The 15,205-nt window shown below is 39.8% G+C and overlaps 1 protein-coding gene across 1 annotated transcript in view; it reads right to left on the reverse strand.

Moving 5' to 3' along the window:
* Positions 1-3,706: 3,706 nt before the first annotated feature.
* npffr1l2 (neuropeptide FF receptor 1 like 2) overlaps positions 3,707-15,205 on the reverse strand; it is a 30,195-nt gene continuing 18,696 nt past the window's right edge. The window contains exons 3-6 of the mRNA XM_051951139.1: positions 13,851-13,950; positions 9,811-10,168; positions 9,449-9,777; positions 3,707-3,710 (exon numbers count right to left, since the gene is read on the reverse strand). Of these exons, the coding sequence (XP_051807099.1) occupies positions 3,707-3,710; positions 9,449-9,777; positions 9,811-10,168; positions 13,851-13,950 (791 nt within the window). The remainder of the gene's footprint in view (positions 3,711-9,448; positions 9,778-9,810; positions 10,169-13,850; positions 13,951-15,205) is intronic.

The following is a 15,205-nucleotide window of genomic DNA, read 5'->3' on the forward strand; positions in this document are numbered from 1 at the left end:
TTTTGTGAGAACTGATTGATCAGAAATAAAGTTATATGCCATTTAAGGTTAATATATCCTTATACGACAAGACTTTTGTCAGAGACTGTATATATATATATATATATATATATATATATACACACACACACACACACACACACACACACACACACACACACACATATATATATATATACACACGTGGACAAAATTGTTGGTACCCCTCAGTTAAAGAAGGAAAAACCCACAATTCTCACTGAAATCACTTGAAACTCACAAAAGTAACAATAAATAAAAATTTATTGAAAATTAAATAATCAAAAACAGCCATCACTTTTGAATTGTTGATTAACATAATTATTTAAAAAAACAAACTAATGAAACAGGCCTGGACAAAAATGATGGTACCTCTATAAAAGATTGAAAACTATTTGACCAGAGTGACATGATTAACTCAGGTGTGTCATTTAATTGACATCACAGGTGTTTCCAAACTCATAATCAGTCAGTCTGCCTATTTAAAGGGAGACAAGTAGTCACCCTGCTGTTTGGTGAAAAGGTGTGTACCACACTGAACATGGACAACAGAAAGCGAAGGAGAGAATTGTCCCAGGACATCCGAAAAAAAATGATAGACAAACATCTTAAAGGTAAAGGCTATAAGACCATCTCTAAACAGCTTGAAGTTCCTGTGACAACAGTGGCTCATGTTATTCAGAAGTTCAAGACCCACGGGACAGTAGCCAACCTCCCTGGACGTGGCCGCAAGAGGAAAATTGATGACAAATTGAAGAGACGGATCGTTCGAATTGTATCCAAAGAGCCCAGAGCAACCTCCAAAGAAATTAAAGGTGAACTCCAAGGCCAAGGTACATCAGTGTCAGATCGCACCATTCGTCGTTGTTTGAGCCAAAGTGGACTTCATGGGAGACGACCAAGGAGGACACCACTGCTGAAAAAAACTCATAAAAAAGCCAGACTGGAATTTGCAAAAATGCATGTTGACAATCCACAAAGCTTCTGGGAGAATGTCCTTTGGACAGATGAGACCAAACTGGAGCTTTTTGGTAAGGCACATCAACTCTATGTTCATAGACTGAAAAACCAAGCATACGAAGAAAAGAACACTGTCCCTACGGTGAAACATGGAGGAGGCTCAGTAATGTTTTGGGGCTGCTTTGCTGCATCTGGCACAGGGTGTCTTGAAAGTGTGCAAGGTACGATGAAATCTGAAGACTATCAAGGCATTCTGGAGAGAAATGTGCTGCCTAGTGTCAGAAAGCTTGGTCTCAGTCGCAGGTCATGGGTCTTCCAACAGGACAACGATCCAAAACACACAGCCAAAAACACCCAAGAATGGCTGAGAGAAAAGCGTTGGACTATTCTAAAGTGGCCTTCTATGAGCCCAGATCTGAATCCCATTGAACATATGTGGAAGGAGCTGAAACATGCCATTTGGAGAAGACACCCATCAAACCTGAGACAACTGGAGCTGTTTGCTCATGAGGAGTGGGCCAAAATACCTGTTGACAGCTGCAGAATGCGCATTGACAAATACAGAAATCGTTTAATTGCAGTGATTGCCTCAAAAGGTTGTGCAACAAAATATTAAGTTATGGGTACCATCATTTTTGTCCGGCCCTATTTCATTAGTTTGTTTTTTTAAATAATTATGTTAATCCACAATTCAAAAGTGATGGCTGATTTTGATTATTTAATTTTCAATAAATTTTTATTTATTGTTACTTTTGTGAGTTTCAAGTGATTTCAGTGAGAATTGTGGGTTTTTCCTTCTTTAACTGAGGGGTACCAACAATTTTGTCCACGTGTGTATGTATGTATGTATATTTGTTACTGCTATTATTTTTTCCCTCGTCTTCCTTCTTTATTTGATATTTGATTAGTCTCTTTCCTTATTCCTTGGGTGACACCAACAACCGAAACCAAATTCCCTGTGTGTTTTGTACATACTTGGCCAATAATGCTGATTCTAATTCTTAGTAAGGTGTGCCACTACAACAGCTTCGATGCTCCTTACCAAACAATATTCTCTCATTTCTCAGTTGTTTTGATGATGGTGGTAGAGAGCGCCGTCTACCCTATTGATCCAAAATCCTCCATAAGTGTTCAGCTGGGTTGAGATCTGGTGACTGTGAAGGCCATAGCATATAGCTCACATCATACTCATGGATGAGGATATTGTCATCCTGGAAGGGACAAATCCCATCAGTATAGTATCATCACAAGATGTGACCCTCAGGTCTTCTCTCTGGAGTTCTGTACAGAGAGAAAACCCTTCCCTCTCAGCAGACAGGTGGACCCAAGTGATGCCATCATAACAGAAACATTGCATTCTAACTTTAACGGTCAAGCAGTCAGGTTTCCTTTCAATTTTGTCACCAATCACAGCACTTTCTCAGTAGTTGATGTGGCCATCGGTCTAAGCCCAATCCTTTGTTTACATCCACAGCCACACAGGTGTCAGAAACACTTTATCTCTCCACACTACATTTCAAAGAGATTCCAGAGCAAACCCTTCATACAAATACAATCATGATGCACCTGGCAGGACTTGTGGTGTTAGTTGTGGCTACATTGTGAGCTGTGGTAATCCATTGTTTTGTTTTAAAAATAAAACCCAGCAGCAGCCAGCATCTATCACCTGAAATGGTTCTGTCAGGATCCTCGCTTCAGCCCCTGTCCATCTCCCTCTCTTTTCTCCCTTCCTTTCTCTCTGTCATTCAGTCCTGCATGCAATGAGCAAAAACCAGGGGTTGGAGACAGCAGCAGGAATCAGCTCACCATGAACACAATGTGCCATTAAAATTCCGCTTCTTTTTTTAATTAAGTTTGGTTAGTCTCAGTACAGTCTTCTCCCCCGTTCACTGTGTTTCCATTTCCACCTTAGCGATATGAATTTTCTATTAGTTTAGATAACATTGATGCCTTGATAGATGTAGTTTGATAGCTAATCCTGCTTGGTATCTCATCCAGTTTGTCTCACTGAGTTTTGTTTGTTGCAATAAACGTCTGTTCTGAACCACTCTCTGCCTGTCCAGTGTCTGCACCTGGGTTCTCCAACCTCACGAGCGGTTCCAGCTGAACAACATGACTTTCCTTTCATTTGACAGTGTTCACAAACATGTTTTCAGTTTTCATCTCAGTGAACCAAGTCAAAACTGTCATTCAAGGTTTTTATTTATTTATTTATTTGTTCAAACATTGAACACAAAGCATTACAGCAAGTTAAGCAGCACAAGAAAGCAAAAAGAACAACAATATACAGTTAATCATAGATTTGCATTGTCACGCCACAAACATGATCTGGCGCAAATATTATGCTTCTCCTGAGTTCTCACCAGGGAAAACAAACCTATTTAACAAATGAACATGTTCTTTTAACATCAGTAGTTCACTCCCATAAATGAAGTAAAATTACAGTTACAGCCCACTGGAGCCAGCATGTGGTAAAGTCCAGAGCAAATCCGAATCATCTGACAACACATGAAAGCAGTTTTCTTTTCTGTGACCACACAGATGTGTGGTTGTCTATGCAGCCAACCAGCGTACTTGCCCAGCGATATAATTAGAGCTGTGTGATGAAATAGGCATCTTCAAGGCTCTGCAAAAACACAATTACAATTCTGCTAATATTGACAAATGTTTGACCTGAGAAAACTTACACAACTTACAACACAGCAGAGGCAGCTTAGCAATAAAGATGTCACCTAAACACAAGGAAACCACGTCACCACTGAAACAGAAAGTAGCCTACTGTAAGAAGATTTTAGTTGCCTTAGATTCTCTGTGTAGCACCATCAACGAGGCATCTGATCTGAGCTGTATTCATTCTGCAGCAGGACTCTGAGCCCTCATCACAGAGTCAGCCTGAGATCTCATCCTCTAGTTACCTCTAGTGCCTAAAACCTTTGCTCAGCTCTGTGTGTGTGTGTGTGTGTGTGTGTGTGTGTGTGTGTGTGTGTGTGTGTGTGTGTGTGTGTGTGTGTGTGTGTGTGTGTGTGTGTGTGCGCGCATGTGTATAAAAAGAAAAAACTCTTCTTTTGTTACATCCAGCTCCTTGGTTGTGTTTCTTGGAGACACATTTATTCAAAGCAGGTGTTTTCGAGGATATAAATTCATATTTCGATTTCATTAAGAAGTAGTGGTGGTAGTGGTGTCTTTTAACATTTACTTCAATATTTTTGTCCTAATTATATTTTTATCAGCTCAAATGTTACTGAAGGATTTAACATCCTTGTCTCATCCAAAAGCAAGAAGATATTACAAGTCTAGTACAACATTTTTTGACAATTTAGCAGACATTTTTATTCAGTGCGAGGTACACTTCAGAACAGATACAACATGAAGTAGGTCGGCAAGCAGCACTAAGGACTTTGTCTGAGAGTACTCACTAGACACTGCACCCTGACCTGTCTTTGAACCACTGATCTCTTGTCAGGGTTGTCAGTAACTGAGCTATCTAGCTGCTATCCAAGTCTGAGTTTTAACATTAAGTGGTGAGTACAATAAGCAGAAAAACATATTTAATATGTAATGATAACTGCTTTGAAAAAGAGACCACTTGAACAACAGCAAACCTACATCTTCCTCCACAGTATTTGTAGAAAGTGAAGTAAATTACAGGGAGAGATCACAACCTATCAGCTGCCTGGCACAGCGCTGCAGAGAGGAGACCTGAGGGCGCATATATGAGATCCTAACATCTCCTGTATACATCTCTCACAAGAATTCACTCCTACCTGAATGTTTGCATGAATAAACTATGCCAACAGTTTGACTAGTTGGTTCAGCTGATTGTCACCTGGTTATTATTATCTTCTTTTCCATCATGCACTTTTAAGAGTAACAGTTGCTGAGCTGATAACACACCTTATGCTTGTTAAGTCAGAACCTTCCTAAAATTTAGGGATTTAAGTGTTTAAACAGGCGTTCCTGTAGTTTTAACATTGCACTTCCGGAAAGGTGGGGGACTCATTAGAGACAAATAGATACACCACCATTCAAAAGTTTGTGGTCACATAGAAATGTCCTTATTTTTGAAAGAAAATCTGTTTTTTTTTTCAAAAAAGATAACTTTAAATTAATCATAAATCCAGTCTAGACATTGTTAATGTGGTAAATGATTATTTTAACTGGAAACAGCTGATTTTTAAAGGAATATCTCCATAGGGGTACAGAGGAACATTTTCAGCAACCATCACTCCTGTGTTCTAATGCTACATTGTGTTAGCTAATGGTGCCGAAAGACTAATCTATGATTAGAAAACCCTTGTGCAATTATGTTAGCACATGAATAAAAGTGTGAGATTTCACAGAAAACATGAAATTGTCTGGGTGACCCCAAATTTTTGAACGGAAAACTTTTGAATTTTGCAACTGAACAGTTTTTTGCTGAACACTTTACATATATCAAACAAATAACACATTTTCACCCAAAACAAAGAAGCTGTAATTTCAAGAAAATTATTCAAATCACTTTTGTTCAGCCAAATGCTGATTCTGTGTGGTCTTACTAGATTTCCAATAAATCAGAAGTTATGCTTCCTTGAAAAATTTTACTGTAAAGTGTTAACATTGATTGAAGATACATTAAAAATGAAAGATATTACATTACTTCATAATTTATTATGTTTTGGAAAATAGCACATTTCTTTGTGCTTTTAATTTACTGTAATATTACGTTCAGTGGTTTATTTCATAATTTGTTATTCCTACGAAGTTGACTTCAAGGTTTCTCTGTCTGATGTTTTCTGTTTTCAGAGTTCCTGATATTTGAAAGGTATGGCTTCACTAGGTTTCATGCTTACTAGACTGACCGACTTGTTCTGTCTGGACAAAATATGTATCTAAGTTCATTATCTTGATGTACATGTATGAACATGTATTGTTTCACAATTTAAATCTTCGGAACTCCTTTTTGACATCATCAACTTGGAACAAGACGAATAACTAGAACAGCACTTGGAGAGAACAGTCTTCTACCGAGACCAATGCACTACATGATCTTGATCCACTCACACAAACTCTGAGGAGCAGAGAAATTGCATCAGTGAGCAAAAACAAGACCAACTGACTGCTCAAAAATGAGTGTTCCTGCTACAGAGAGTTGTGTCTCATGAAACACCCAAAGCACTTTCACAAAGACATAGAAAAATTGTGCTAACATGCTTCAACTCTGATCTGAACTGTGTTACGTGCATCTGCTGTGGAAAGAGCAGGAAAAACTAAGTTTGCATGCATCACATATACAGTTTCAACTACACAAATTATATCTACATGAACAACTACCACGACAAGGCACAACGAGAGTACTGCTGCACTTTGTACTAAAGAAAATGCTGCAATGCTGGCAAGCTGACGTCTGTTATAATTCAGAAACACATATGGCTGAAAGCTCTGCATCATACAGGTAGAAGGTAGTTTACTTGTCAAAAAAAGAGAAAATGAATCCAGACCAGCTGCTTCTGGAGCACAGCTGATCGATTACAATCCTGGGTGAAGGTGCTGCATCACAAAGTAAGATTAGTTGAGAGGTCTGGCAGCCCGTTGGCCACACTTTACTATCTCTGTGATGCTATGGCTGAAAACCTTAAATACTGCAGTGTAGGTAGTAGTTACACTTTAATTCCATTATTACAGTCACAATGTAACCTCATTTAACAGGGTTGCTGTAACCTCCTAAGACCTGGCGTCCACATATGTTTGTTTGTTTAAAATTTGTTTGTTTATTATTAGGATCCCCATTAGCTGTATCCTTAGGTCAGCTAATCTTCCTGGGGTCCTATTTAAAAATAGCATTTTAAATACAATACATTTCATACATATGTCAAAGGTACAAAAATAAAATTAAAAACCATATATATATACACACAAACAATATTAAAAGTTCATCCTGTGACTTACAAGCTTCAAAGTTCATCCAAAGCAATTCGCCATCCTTGCGCAATTAACAAATTAATTCTAACATCTGTAGTAAACCACTCACTTAAACAGTAGCAGATTTTAGTTCATTTTACAGTATATAGTACTGTAGTTCATCCTGCCCCGACTGAACTCCACTTAACAGAAGCGCACGAGAGCAGCATGCAAAATACCACGGTACAAAAGATATATATAAATATGTGCATAGATACACACACACACACACACACACACACACATATATATATATATATATATATATATATACACACACATATACATACATATATTCATATAATTTTGGTTTTCTACTAGACCAAATAAGACTCTCCTACGAACATTTTTATTCTGCTCTTAAACATGTGCGTCCACATATGTGAACATCATTTTTTTGAGTTTTGTGTAAAATTCTGTCAATTTTGGGTTTTTCTTATGCTTTTTTGCATCTTTCCAGTGCACGTCAAGAAAATAAATATTTGTATATCAAAAACATTTGTAAATGAAACAATTTCTGGTGTATTTTCTGAAAAAATTCCATGGGTGTCATGACTGCACTATTTCTAAAGCTTCTTATTCTGTTCAAGTTGTGTAGTAATTCTTTTTCTTTCAGCTATCTAGAGTTTATTTGATACCACATTCTGCCTTGGATCTGTCGATGTTACATGATTGATTGGTAATTATAACAGCGACCATTTCTGTCACTGAAAGACATTCACAGTTCTGATTTATCCAGGATCCTGTGTTAACTAAAGTAAATGAGCAGAGGTGTGACATTAAGCAGGTCTGACCTTTTCTCTCTCGCGTAAAAGAAATCTCAACAGCACCAGAATGCCTTGCAGGAGAAGCTGTACATCTACCTCTTCCAACTAAATGTGAGCTACTTTCTTCAACTTTCAGCTTCATTTTGTGATACAGGCTCTACCTTCAGATCCCAGCAGACACTGGGGTTTCGGACGGACTGCTGGTGTTTTGTTCAATGAGTCCACGCCCAGAAATTACTGAGCGCAACGTTACTCATAATTACTTTGCTATAATTGGAAAGACTTGCTGGTGTTGTGCCACAATAGTTTGGATTTGTGAAAAGACATGTCATTCTCCCCTCACTTTGTATTTTGTACTACTTGAAAGTTTCCAGGGTTGTATCGTAATTTTGACAGAGGTTATTTATCATGCACTCTAATGAAAATCGAGGTAGTTGATCAATGTGCTTTTGTAATCATTTCATCATTTTGTTTCAGGAGGAGTGCTCTTGTTGACATTTGTACTTTGCAAGGAGGTAGATGTTTGATTGTTCATGAAGGCACAGTATTTCTGTGACTGCAGGATGTCACACAATATCCATTATATAACTTTGCTGTAGAGGCTTCAACTAGTATGTAACTGTTTTTGTTCAGTGTTACACTGAAAAGTCAAACTGTTGAAAACAAATCCAGGGTGAACAGTTGTGATGCGGTGGTCAAACTAGAAATCAGATGTCCTATGAGATGCTGTCTTTTTGTGATGTGATTTCTGCTTCAGATCTTCTGTATACACATATAGACTTGAGAGAAAGGAAAAGCAAATCAACAGAAAAACAGATGGCTATTTTAGTTGACCTGATCTACTGCACCATTAAGTCACCTCTGATGATGGACTTTTGTCCCATTTCATGTGATCTATTGAAAAGAATCAAGAAGTATGTTCTGTTTTTAATATTTTTTTTGTTTATTTTTCATTCTTTTTTAAGACATAAGCTAAATGCAACAAAGCTCACACACAGGACTTGAGAATGGAACCAGGTATGAAAAAACTGACAGGTGTTATAATGTAGAGGCCAATAAAATTAAGTTCACCTATCTTCCCATGGTTTTTAAGTGGTCTTTACATTACTAAGTGCTGCAGTGGCCAGATGGTTTCAGTAAGAACTACATTTCAATAAATAACTTCCCTCTTTAAAGTTTAAAGGCATGAATTTCACAACAGTCAGTTTTCTTGGTCTGGCACATTCCAAAGATTTATGTAGATTGTGATTGATTCATGATTTGTTTCAGTTTTGTTTTTCCAATGCCCCAGCTCATGACAGAGCAGCTGAGGTAAGGTACCCAAGAATTGTCGTCAACCAAATAAAATGCTGGTTGACTGAAATTGTATGTTCTCTTCAATCATTTGATTTAGTTAAGAGAAGGAGAAATCTGCACATTATCTCTAAAATAACTACCTTGGTATGGCTTGTTTGGTTCATATGTTGTTTTGCAATGTGAATTCTCAGTTGTCCCATGCCTGATACACTGACACTGCTATTGACCTAACCTTTTCCTTTTCTCTTTCATGACTTTTCTTACGAACCACTGCCATTTCTAACCCTTGATCTGAAGGTCTGCTCCCTGCGTGCACCTCTCCACACCCTACCCTTGCGCTCCTATGTGTCTCCTCTGCATCCCTCAAGTTGTTGTCATTACGGACTCGATTTCTCAAACCCCACACAGAGTGGTTGTGATTCATGGGATCTCTGAAACCACCGCCTTCACCAGGTGGTTGCACAGACCTTCCACTCTTCTCCCACTTGGCCACTCTACTCCATAGCTGGCATTGCACGAGGTAACAGAAGGACCTGGACTTGCATACTGCCTGGAAGCCCCTCTTAAAGTTCTCGTTGTAGTAGCCGTAGATGATGGGGTTGATGCTGGAGTTGGAGAAAGCCAACCAGTGGGCAAAGGGGAAGACGTAGCTGGTGAGAAAGTCGATCTGTTCCCTGTCCAAGCCTGCGTAGTCTGCCATCATCAAGAGGGTCCAGAGTGGTAACCAAGACAGCATGAAAAGCAAAGCCACTACGATAAGCATCTTTATCACCTTGATCTTCTTCTGTGAAATCATCTGCTGACCACGTCTTCTGCCGCCTGCCTGGACTGCAGCATTGGCCTGCGGCTCTCTGTTCCCGACTACAGAGGAACACAGTTTGACTCCGATGCTTCCGTACATGACTGTGATTACTGTGAGGGGAACCAGGTAGATGTGAGTTAGCAGAACTGCTGTGTAGATCTTCCCCATCTTAGGGTTGGCAAAGTTTTCGTAGCAGGTGTACAAGGGCAAAGTTTGATTGAAGTCATCATTGTACACCATATAATGGAAAGGGACTTTTTCCACTGTCAGTGCCACTGCAGTAGGACACATGATGACCACTGCTAACACCCAGATTGACGCGATGGCTGTCTTGGCAACAAGCAGAGTCAGCTTAGGTTTTAGAGGGAACACTATACAGCGAAACCTGTAGCAAACAAGTAAAGGAGAGCATTGCCACTAATTAGCTTTTAGACATAAACACCAGCCATAAATCAAAAAGTAATACTAGGAATTCAACTAAGGACACATAATTCTCAATATACTGCCTGATGAGTAAACAAAAATGGTAAAAGTAAAGTTTTTGGGGAGTGAGTTCCAGAGGGTGGAAGTGAAGATGGAGAAAACCCTGTCACCCAATAGGAGAGAAATAGGAAGTTAGCGTCAGGAGAGCCGAGGGTGCAGTAGGAATGTGCCGGTGGAGAAGTTCAGTCAGGTATGCATGGGCCAGGTTGTGGAGAGCTTTGTAGGTGATGAGAGGGATTAGGAAGTGGATTCGCTGGGAGATTTAAAAGCTAGTGGAGGTTCTGAGGGATAGGGGTGATTTGATTACGTGTGTGAGAGTGGGTGACCAGCAGCAGAAATCTGGATTGTACTGAAGTATTGTAATTAAGTTTTTTCAGTGTTTTGGATGATGTCCTGTCGAGAAGATTGTTGGGTAAATGGACTTGCTCTTATATAGTGCTTTTCTACTCATCAGAGTAGAAAAGCCACTACGATATCCATCCTTCCATCCTCTACATTCATACACCAGTGGAACAGTCACTGGTAGGCAATTCGGGGTTCAGAATCTTGTCCAAGGAAACTTCGGCATGCAGCACATGACTAGTGGGCGAGAATCGAACCCCCGACCCTTCGATCATTGGACGACCCACTCAGGTGGTAGAGCGCACAGTATTCAAGTCTGGATGTGATGAATGTGTGGATGAGAGTTTCTGCAGCTGAAAAATGGAGGGATGGACAGAGGCAGGCAATGTTTTTGAGGTGGGAGAATTCTGTTATAAGACTGTGTTTAATATGTTGGCTGAAGGAGAGGGTTTAGTCAAAGATGCCTAGATTTCTGATGTAAGGGGAAGTGAATACAGTGGAGCCATCAACGGTGAGGGAAAAGTTGTGGGTGAATTGGAGAGTGATTTTGGACTGATTGTGATTTCTGATTTGTCACAGCATAGTTGATCAAATTTGGTAGGAGCCATGACTTTATTTCTGTGATGTAGTTGGTGAGGGTTGAATGGATGACAGTGGTGATTGTTTTGGTGGCAATACAGAACTGGATGTCATCAGCAAAATAGTGAAACGGGATGAAAATGGGTCTGCTGAGCAGGCAATACTCAGCCAAAACATTAAGCCCTCTCAATATGATAATAATGTTGTTACAATGCAATTTCTTGCTGGGAAACTTTGAATTGTTGAATCTTTTGAGTGATACTTTGACATGTTTCATCAACCTAACAATTGGTGCAGACTGAGACCTTCCCTCCTCCATGGTAATGGTGTTTCTGGCGAGAAACTAATAACATTCCCCGAAACCTCAGCTGTACTTTGTGCTTATTGAAAATAAATATTAGCTACTATGTTAAACTGAAATGCCCAACAGGGAGAACATTGTCCTAGCATTTTAGGATTGTCATTATGAGCATGCTTATATGCTAATGTTATATAGCTCAAACAGCCTAAATACTGTACAGCTTCACAGAGTCACAAGCAGACGAACACTCTCAATGCTTCAGAAGATTGACTTCAAAGACTGCTACATTCAGTCTTTGTCTAATTTTTAAGGTATCCATCCTTCCATCCTCTATACACCGCTTTATCCTCACTAGGGTCGCAGGGGGTGCTGGAGCCTATCTCAGCCTTCAGATCTTCTCAGCCTTCGGGTGAAGGCAAGGGACACCCTGGACAGGTCGCCAGTCTGTCGCAGGGCTACATATACAGGTCCTTCTCAAAAAATTAGCATATTGTGATAAAGTTCAGTATTTTCTGTAATGTACTGATAAACATTAGACTTTCATATATGTTAGATTCATTACACACAACTGAAGTAGTTCAAGCCTTTTATTGTTTTAATATTGATGATATTGGCCAAAAAGTAAAGAAAAACCAAAAATCCCTATCTCAAAAAATTAGCATATTATGAAAAGGCACTCTAAACGAGCTATTAACCTAATCATCTGAATCAACGAGTTAACTCTAAACACCTGCAAAAGATTCCTGAGGCCTTTAAAAACTCCCAGCCTGGTTCATTACTAAAAACCGCAATCATGGGTAAGACTGCCGACCTGACTGCTGTCCAGAAGGCCATCATTGACACCCTCAAGCAAGAGGGTAAGACACAGAAAGAAATTTCTGAGTGAATAGGCTGTTCCCAGAGTGCTGTATCAAGGCACCTCAGTGGGAAGTCTGTGGGAAGGAAAAAGTGTGGCAGAAAACGCTGCACAACTACAAGAGGTGACCGGACCCTGAGGAAGATTGTGGAGAAGGGCCAATTCCAGACCTTGGGGGACCTGCAGAAGCAGTGGACTGAGTCTGGAGTAGAAACATCCAGAGCCACCGTGCACAGGCGTGTGCAGGAAATGGGCTACAGGTGCCGCATTCCCCAGGTCAAGCCACTTTTGAACCAGAAACAGCGGCAGAAGCGCCTGACCTGGGCTACAGAGAAGCAGCACTGGACTGTTGCTCAGTGGTCCAAAGTACTTTTTTCGGACGAAAGCAAATTTTGCATGTCATTCGGAAATCAAGGTGCCAGAGTCTGGAGGAAGACTGGGGAGAAGGAAATGCCAAAATGCCTGAAGTCCAGTGTCAAGTACCCACAATCAGTGATGGTCTGGGGTGCCATGTCAGCTGCTGGTGGTGGTCCACTGTGTCTTATCAAGGGCAGGGTCAATGCAGCTGGCTATCAGGAGATTTTGGAGCACTTCATGCTTGCATCTGCTGAAAAGCTTTATGGAGATGAAGATTTCATTTTTCAGCACGACCTGGCACCTGCTCACAGTGCCAAAACCACTGGGAAATGGTTTACTGACCATGGTATTGCTGTGCTCAATTGGCCTGCCAACTCTCCTGACCTGAACCCCATAGAGAATCTGTGGGATATTGTGAAGAGGAAGTTGAGTCACCAGACCCACCACTGTGGATGAGCTTAAGGCCGCTATCGAAGCATCCTGGGCCTCCATAACACCTCAGCAGTGCCACAGGCTGATTGCCTCCATGCCACGCCGCATTAAAGCAGTCAGTTCTGCAAAAGGATTCCCGACCAAGTATTGAGTGCATAAGTGAACATAATTATTTGAAGGTTGACTTTTTTTGTATTAAAAACACTTTTCTTTTATTGGTCGGATGGAATATGCTAATTTTTTGAGATAGGGATTTTTGGTTTTTCTTTACTTTTTGGCCAATATCATCAATATTAAAACAATAAAAGGCTTGAACTACTTCAGTTGTGTGTAATGAATCTAACATATATGAAAGTCTAATGTTTATCAGTACATTGCAGAAAATACTGAACTTTATCACAATATGCTAATTTTTGAGAAGGACCTGTACAGATGAACAATCACACTCACATTCACACCTACAGGCAATTTAGAGTAACAAATTAACCTCAGCATATTTTTGGAGAGAGTACCAGGAGAAAACATGCACAGGGAGACATGCAAACTCCATGCAGAAAGATCCCAGGCCCAGGCCAGGGTTTGAGCTGGGGATCTTCTTGCTGCAAGGCAAAAGTGCTAACCACTACACTGCTGTGCAGCCCAAATTTTTAAGGTAGTCAACTAATTAGTTTTCTATTGTGTCAGTCTATCAGGTGTCAAACCAAAGTGTAAACTAACCTTTCTACAGCGATGGCCACCAGAGTGAAGACGGATGCAGACACAGACACGCCTTGCACGAAGCCACTCATCTTGCACACGGTGTTGGAAAATGGCCAACCTAGTGAGAAAACAGCAACCATTAAGCATCAAAATAGTGGCTAAACTTCAGTGGAAACACAATGAAATTAATGTCACTCTTTGATTTTTAAAATCCTTAACAGTAGTTCACAGTTGACTTATGCAGAGGTTGTTGCATGTGGATATTGTACAATGTAGCAAAAGGTAGTTTGAGCTTGGTTTCAGATAGATTTTAAGTTTAAAAATGGATATAATATCTAGACTTTTACCTACACCCTTGTTTTCAACACCTCCAATGTCATACAACTGAACACATGTCATTGTCTGTCTCTGTTACTGAACAATAATGGGGACACAACTTGAGATGTGACAGCTAGAACATGACCCTCCACATCTTATTTCCTTTTATGATGATTGCTTAAGTTTCCTTGCCATTGCTGAAAGAAAGGCTTCAAAACACAGCAGACAAGGCAAGTACACAGATTGTTTGCTGAGGGACAGTGCAGTGAAAAGGACTGAAATCTGTTGATATTGACCGCAGGGTGAAGGAAAATTGTAGCTCAACAGAAAAAAGTCTCGCACCACAGAATACAGTACAGTCATGGTTCTACCACACAGAATCATTCAGAGGAAGCCTGAGGTGGTGAATACTACAAAATGATTGCTGAATCTACAGCCACGTGAAAGTACAGTGATATTTCAGTGCAGAATTTCACTTCTGCAGGAACAATGACAATAGCTAAACACATTCCTGAGCTTCAGGAGAGCTGTATGACATCCTGGAAGCAAAAATCACACCACTGTGATTGTGAATACATTTATAATTGACAGGTAGAAGCTAATTTTATTCCTTACATCCAGCATTTTATAGGTACAGTCCAAGCGACACTTTTTTATTTAGTGGTAAACCTCCTACACATACCACGAATAATACATTATTGAAAGAAGTACTTTTTACTGCTACATAATTTCTTGGAGAAGAGAAAGATAGATTTACAGAAAGAAAGTAATAAATGTTGTTTTTCTGAAGCTCACTTCAGGTTTTGCACGGATAAGAGGATCGCAATGCTGCAGGTAGTAGAAGAACTATAAGAAGCAAAATGCAAAATGAGATCTTATGTATGCTAAAATGTTTTGAACAATGAAACAAAGAAGCAAGAATGGCAATGAAAAACTTTGGATGCACTAAATAAATGGTAGCAAAATAATAATATCAGTATGGTGTAAAAAGCTACAAGGCTTTATAATTTCAGTTTTTAAGGATGATTCTCTCTTTTAAAAATATCTTGACAAAT

Source organism: Acanthochromis polyacanthus, chromosome 7, assembly GCF_021347895.1.
Source record: "Acanthochromis polyacanthus isolate Apoly-LR-REF ecotype Palm Island chromosome 7, KAUST_Apoly_ChrSc, whole genome shotgun sequence".
Classification (NCBI taxonomy): Eukaryota; Metazoa; Chordata; class Actinopteri; family Pomacentridae; genus Acanthochromis; species Acanthochromis polyacanthus.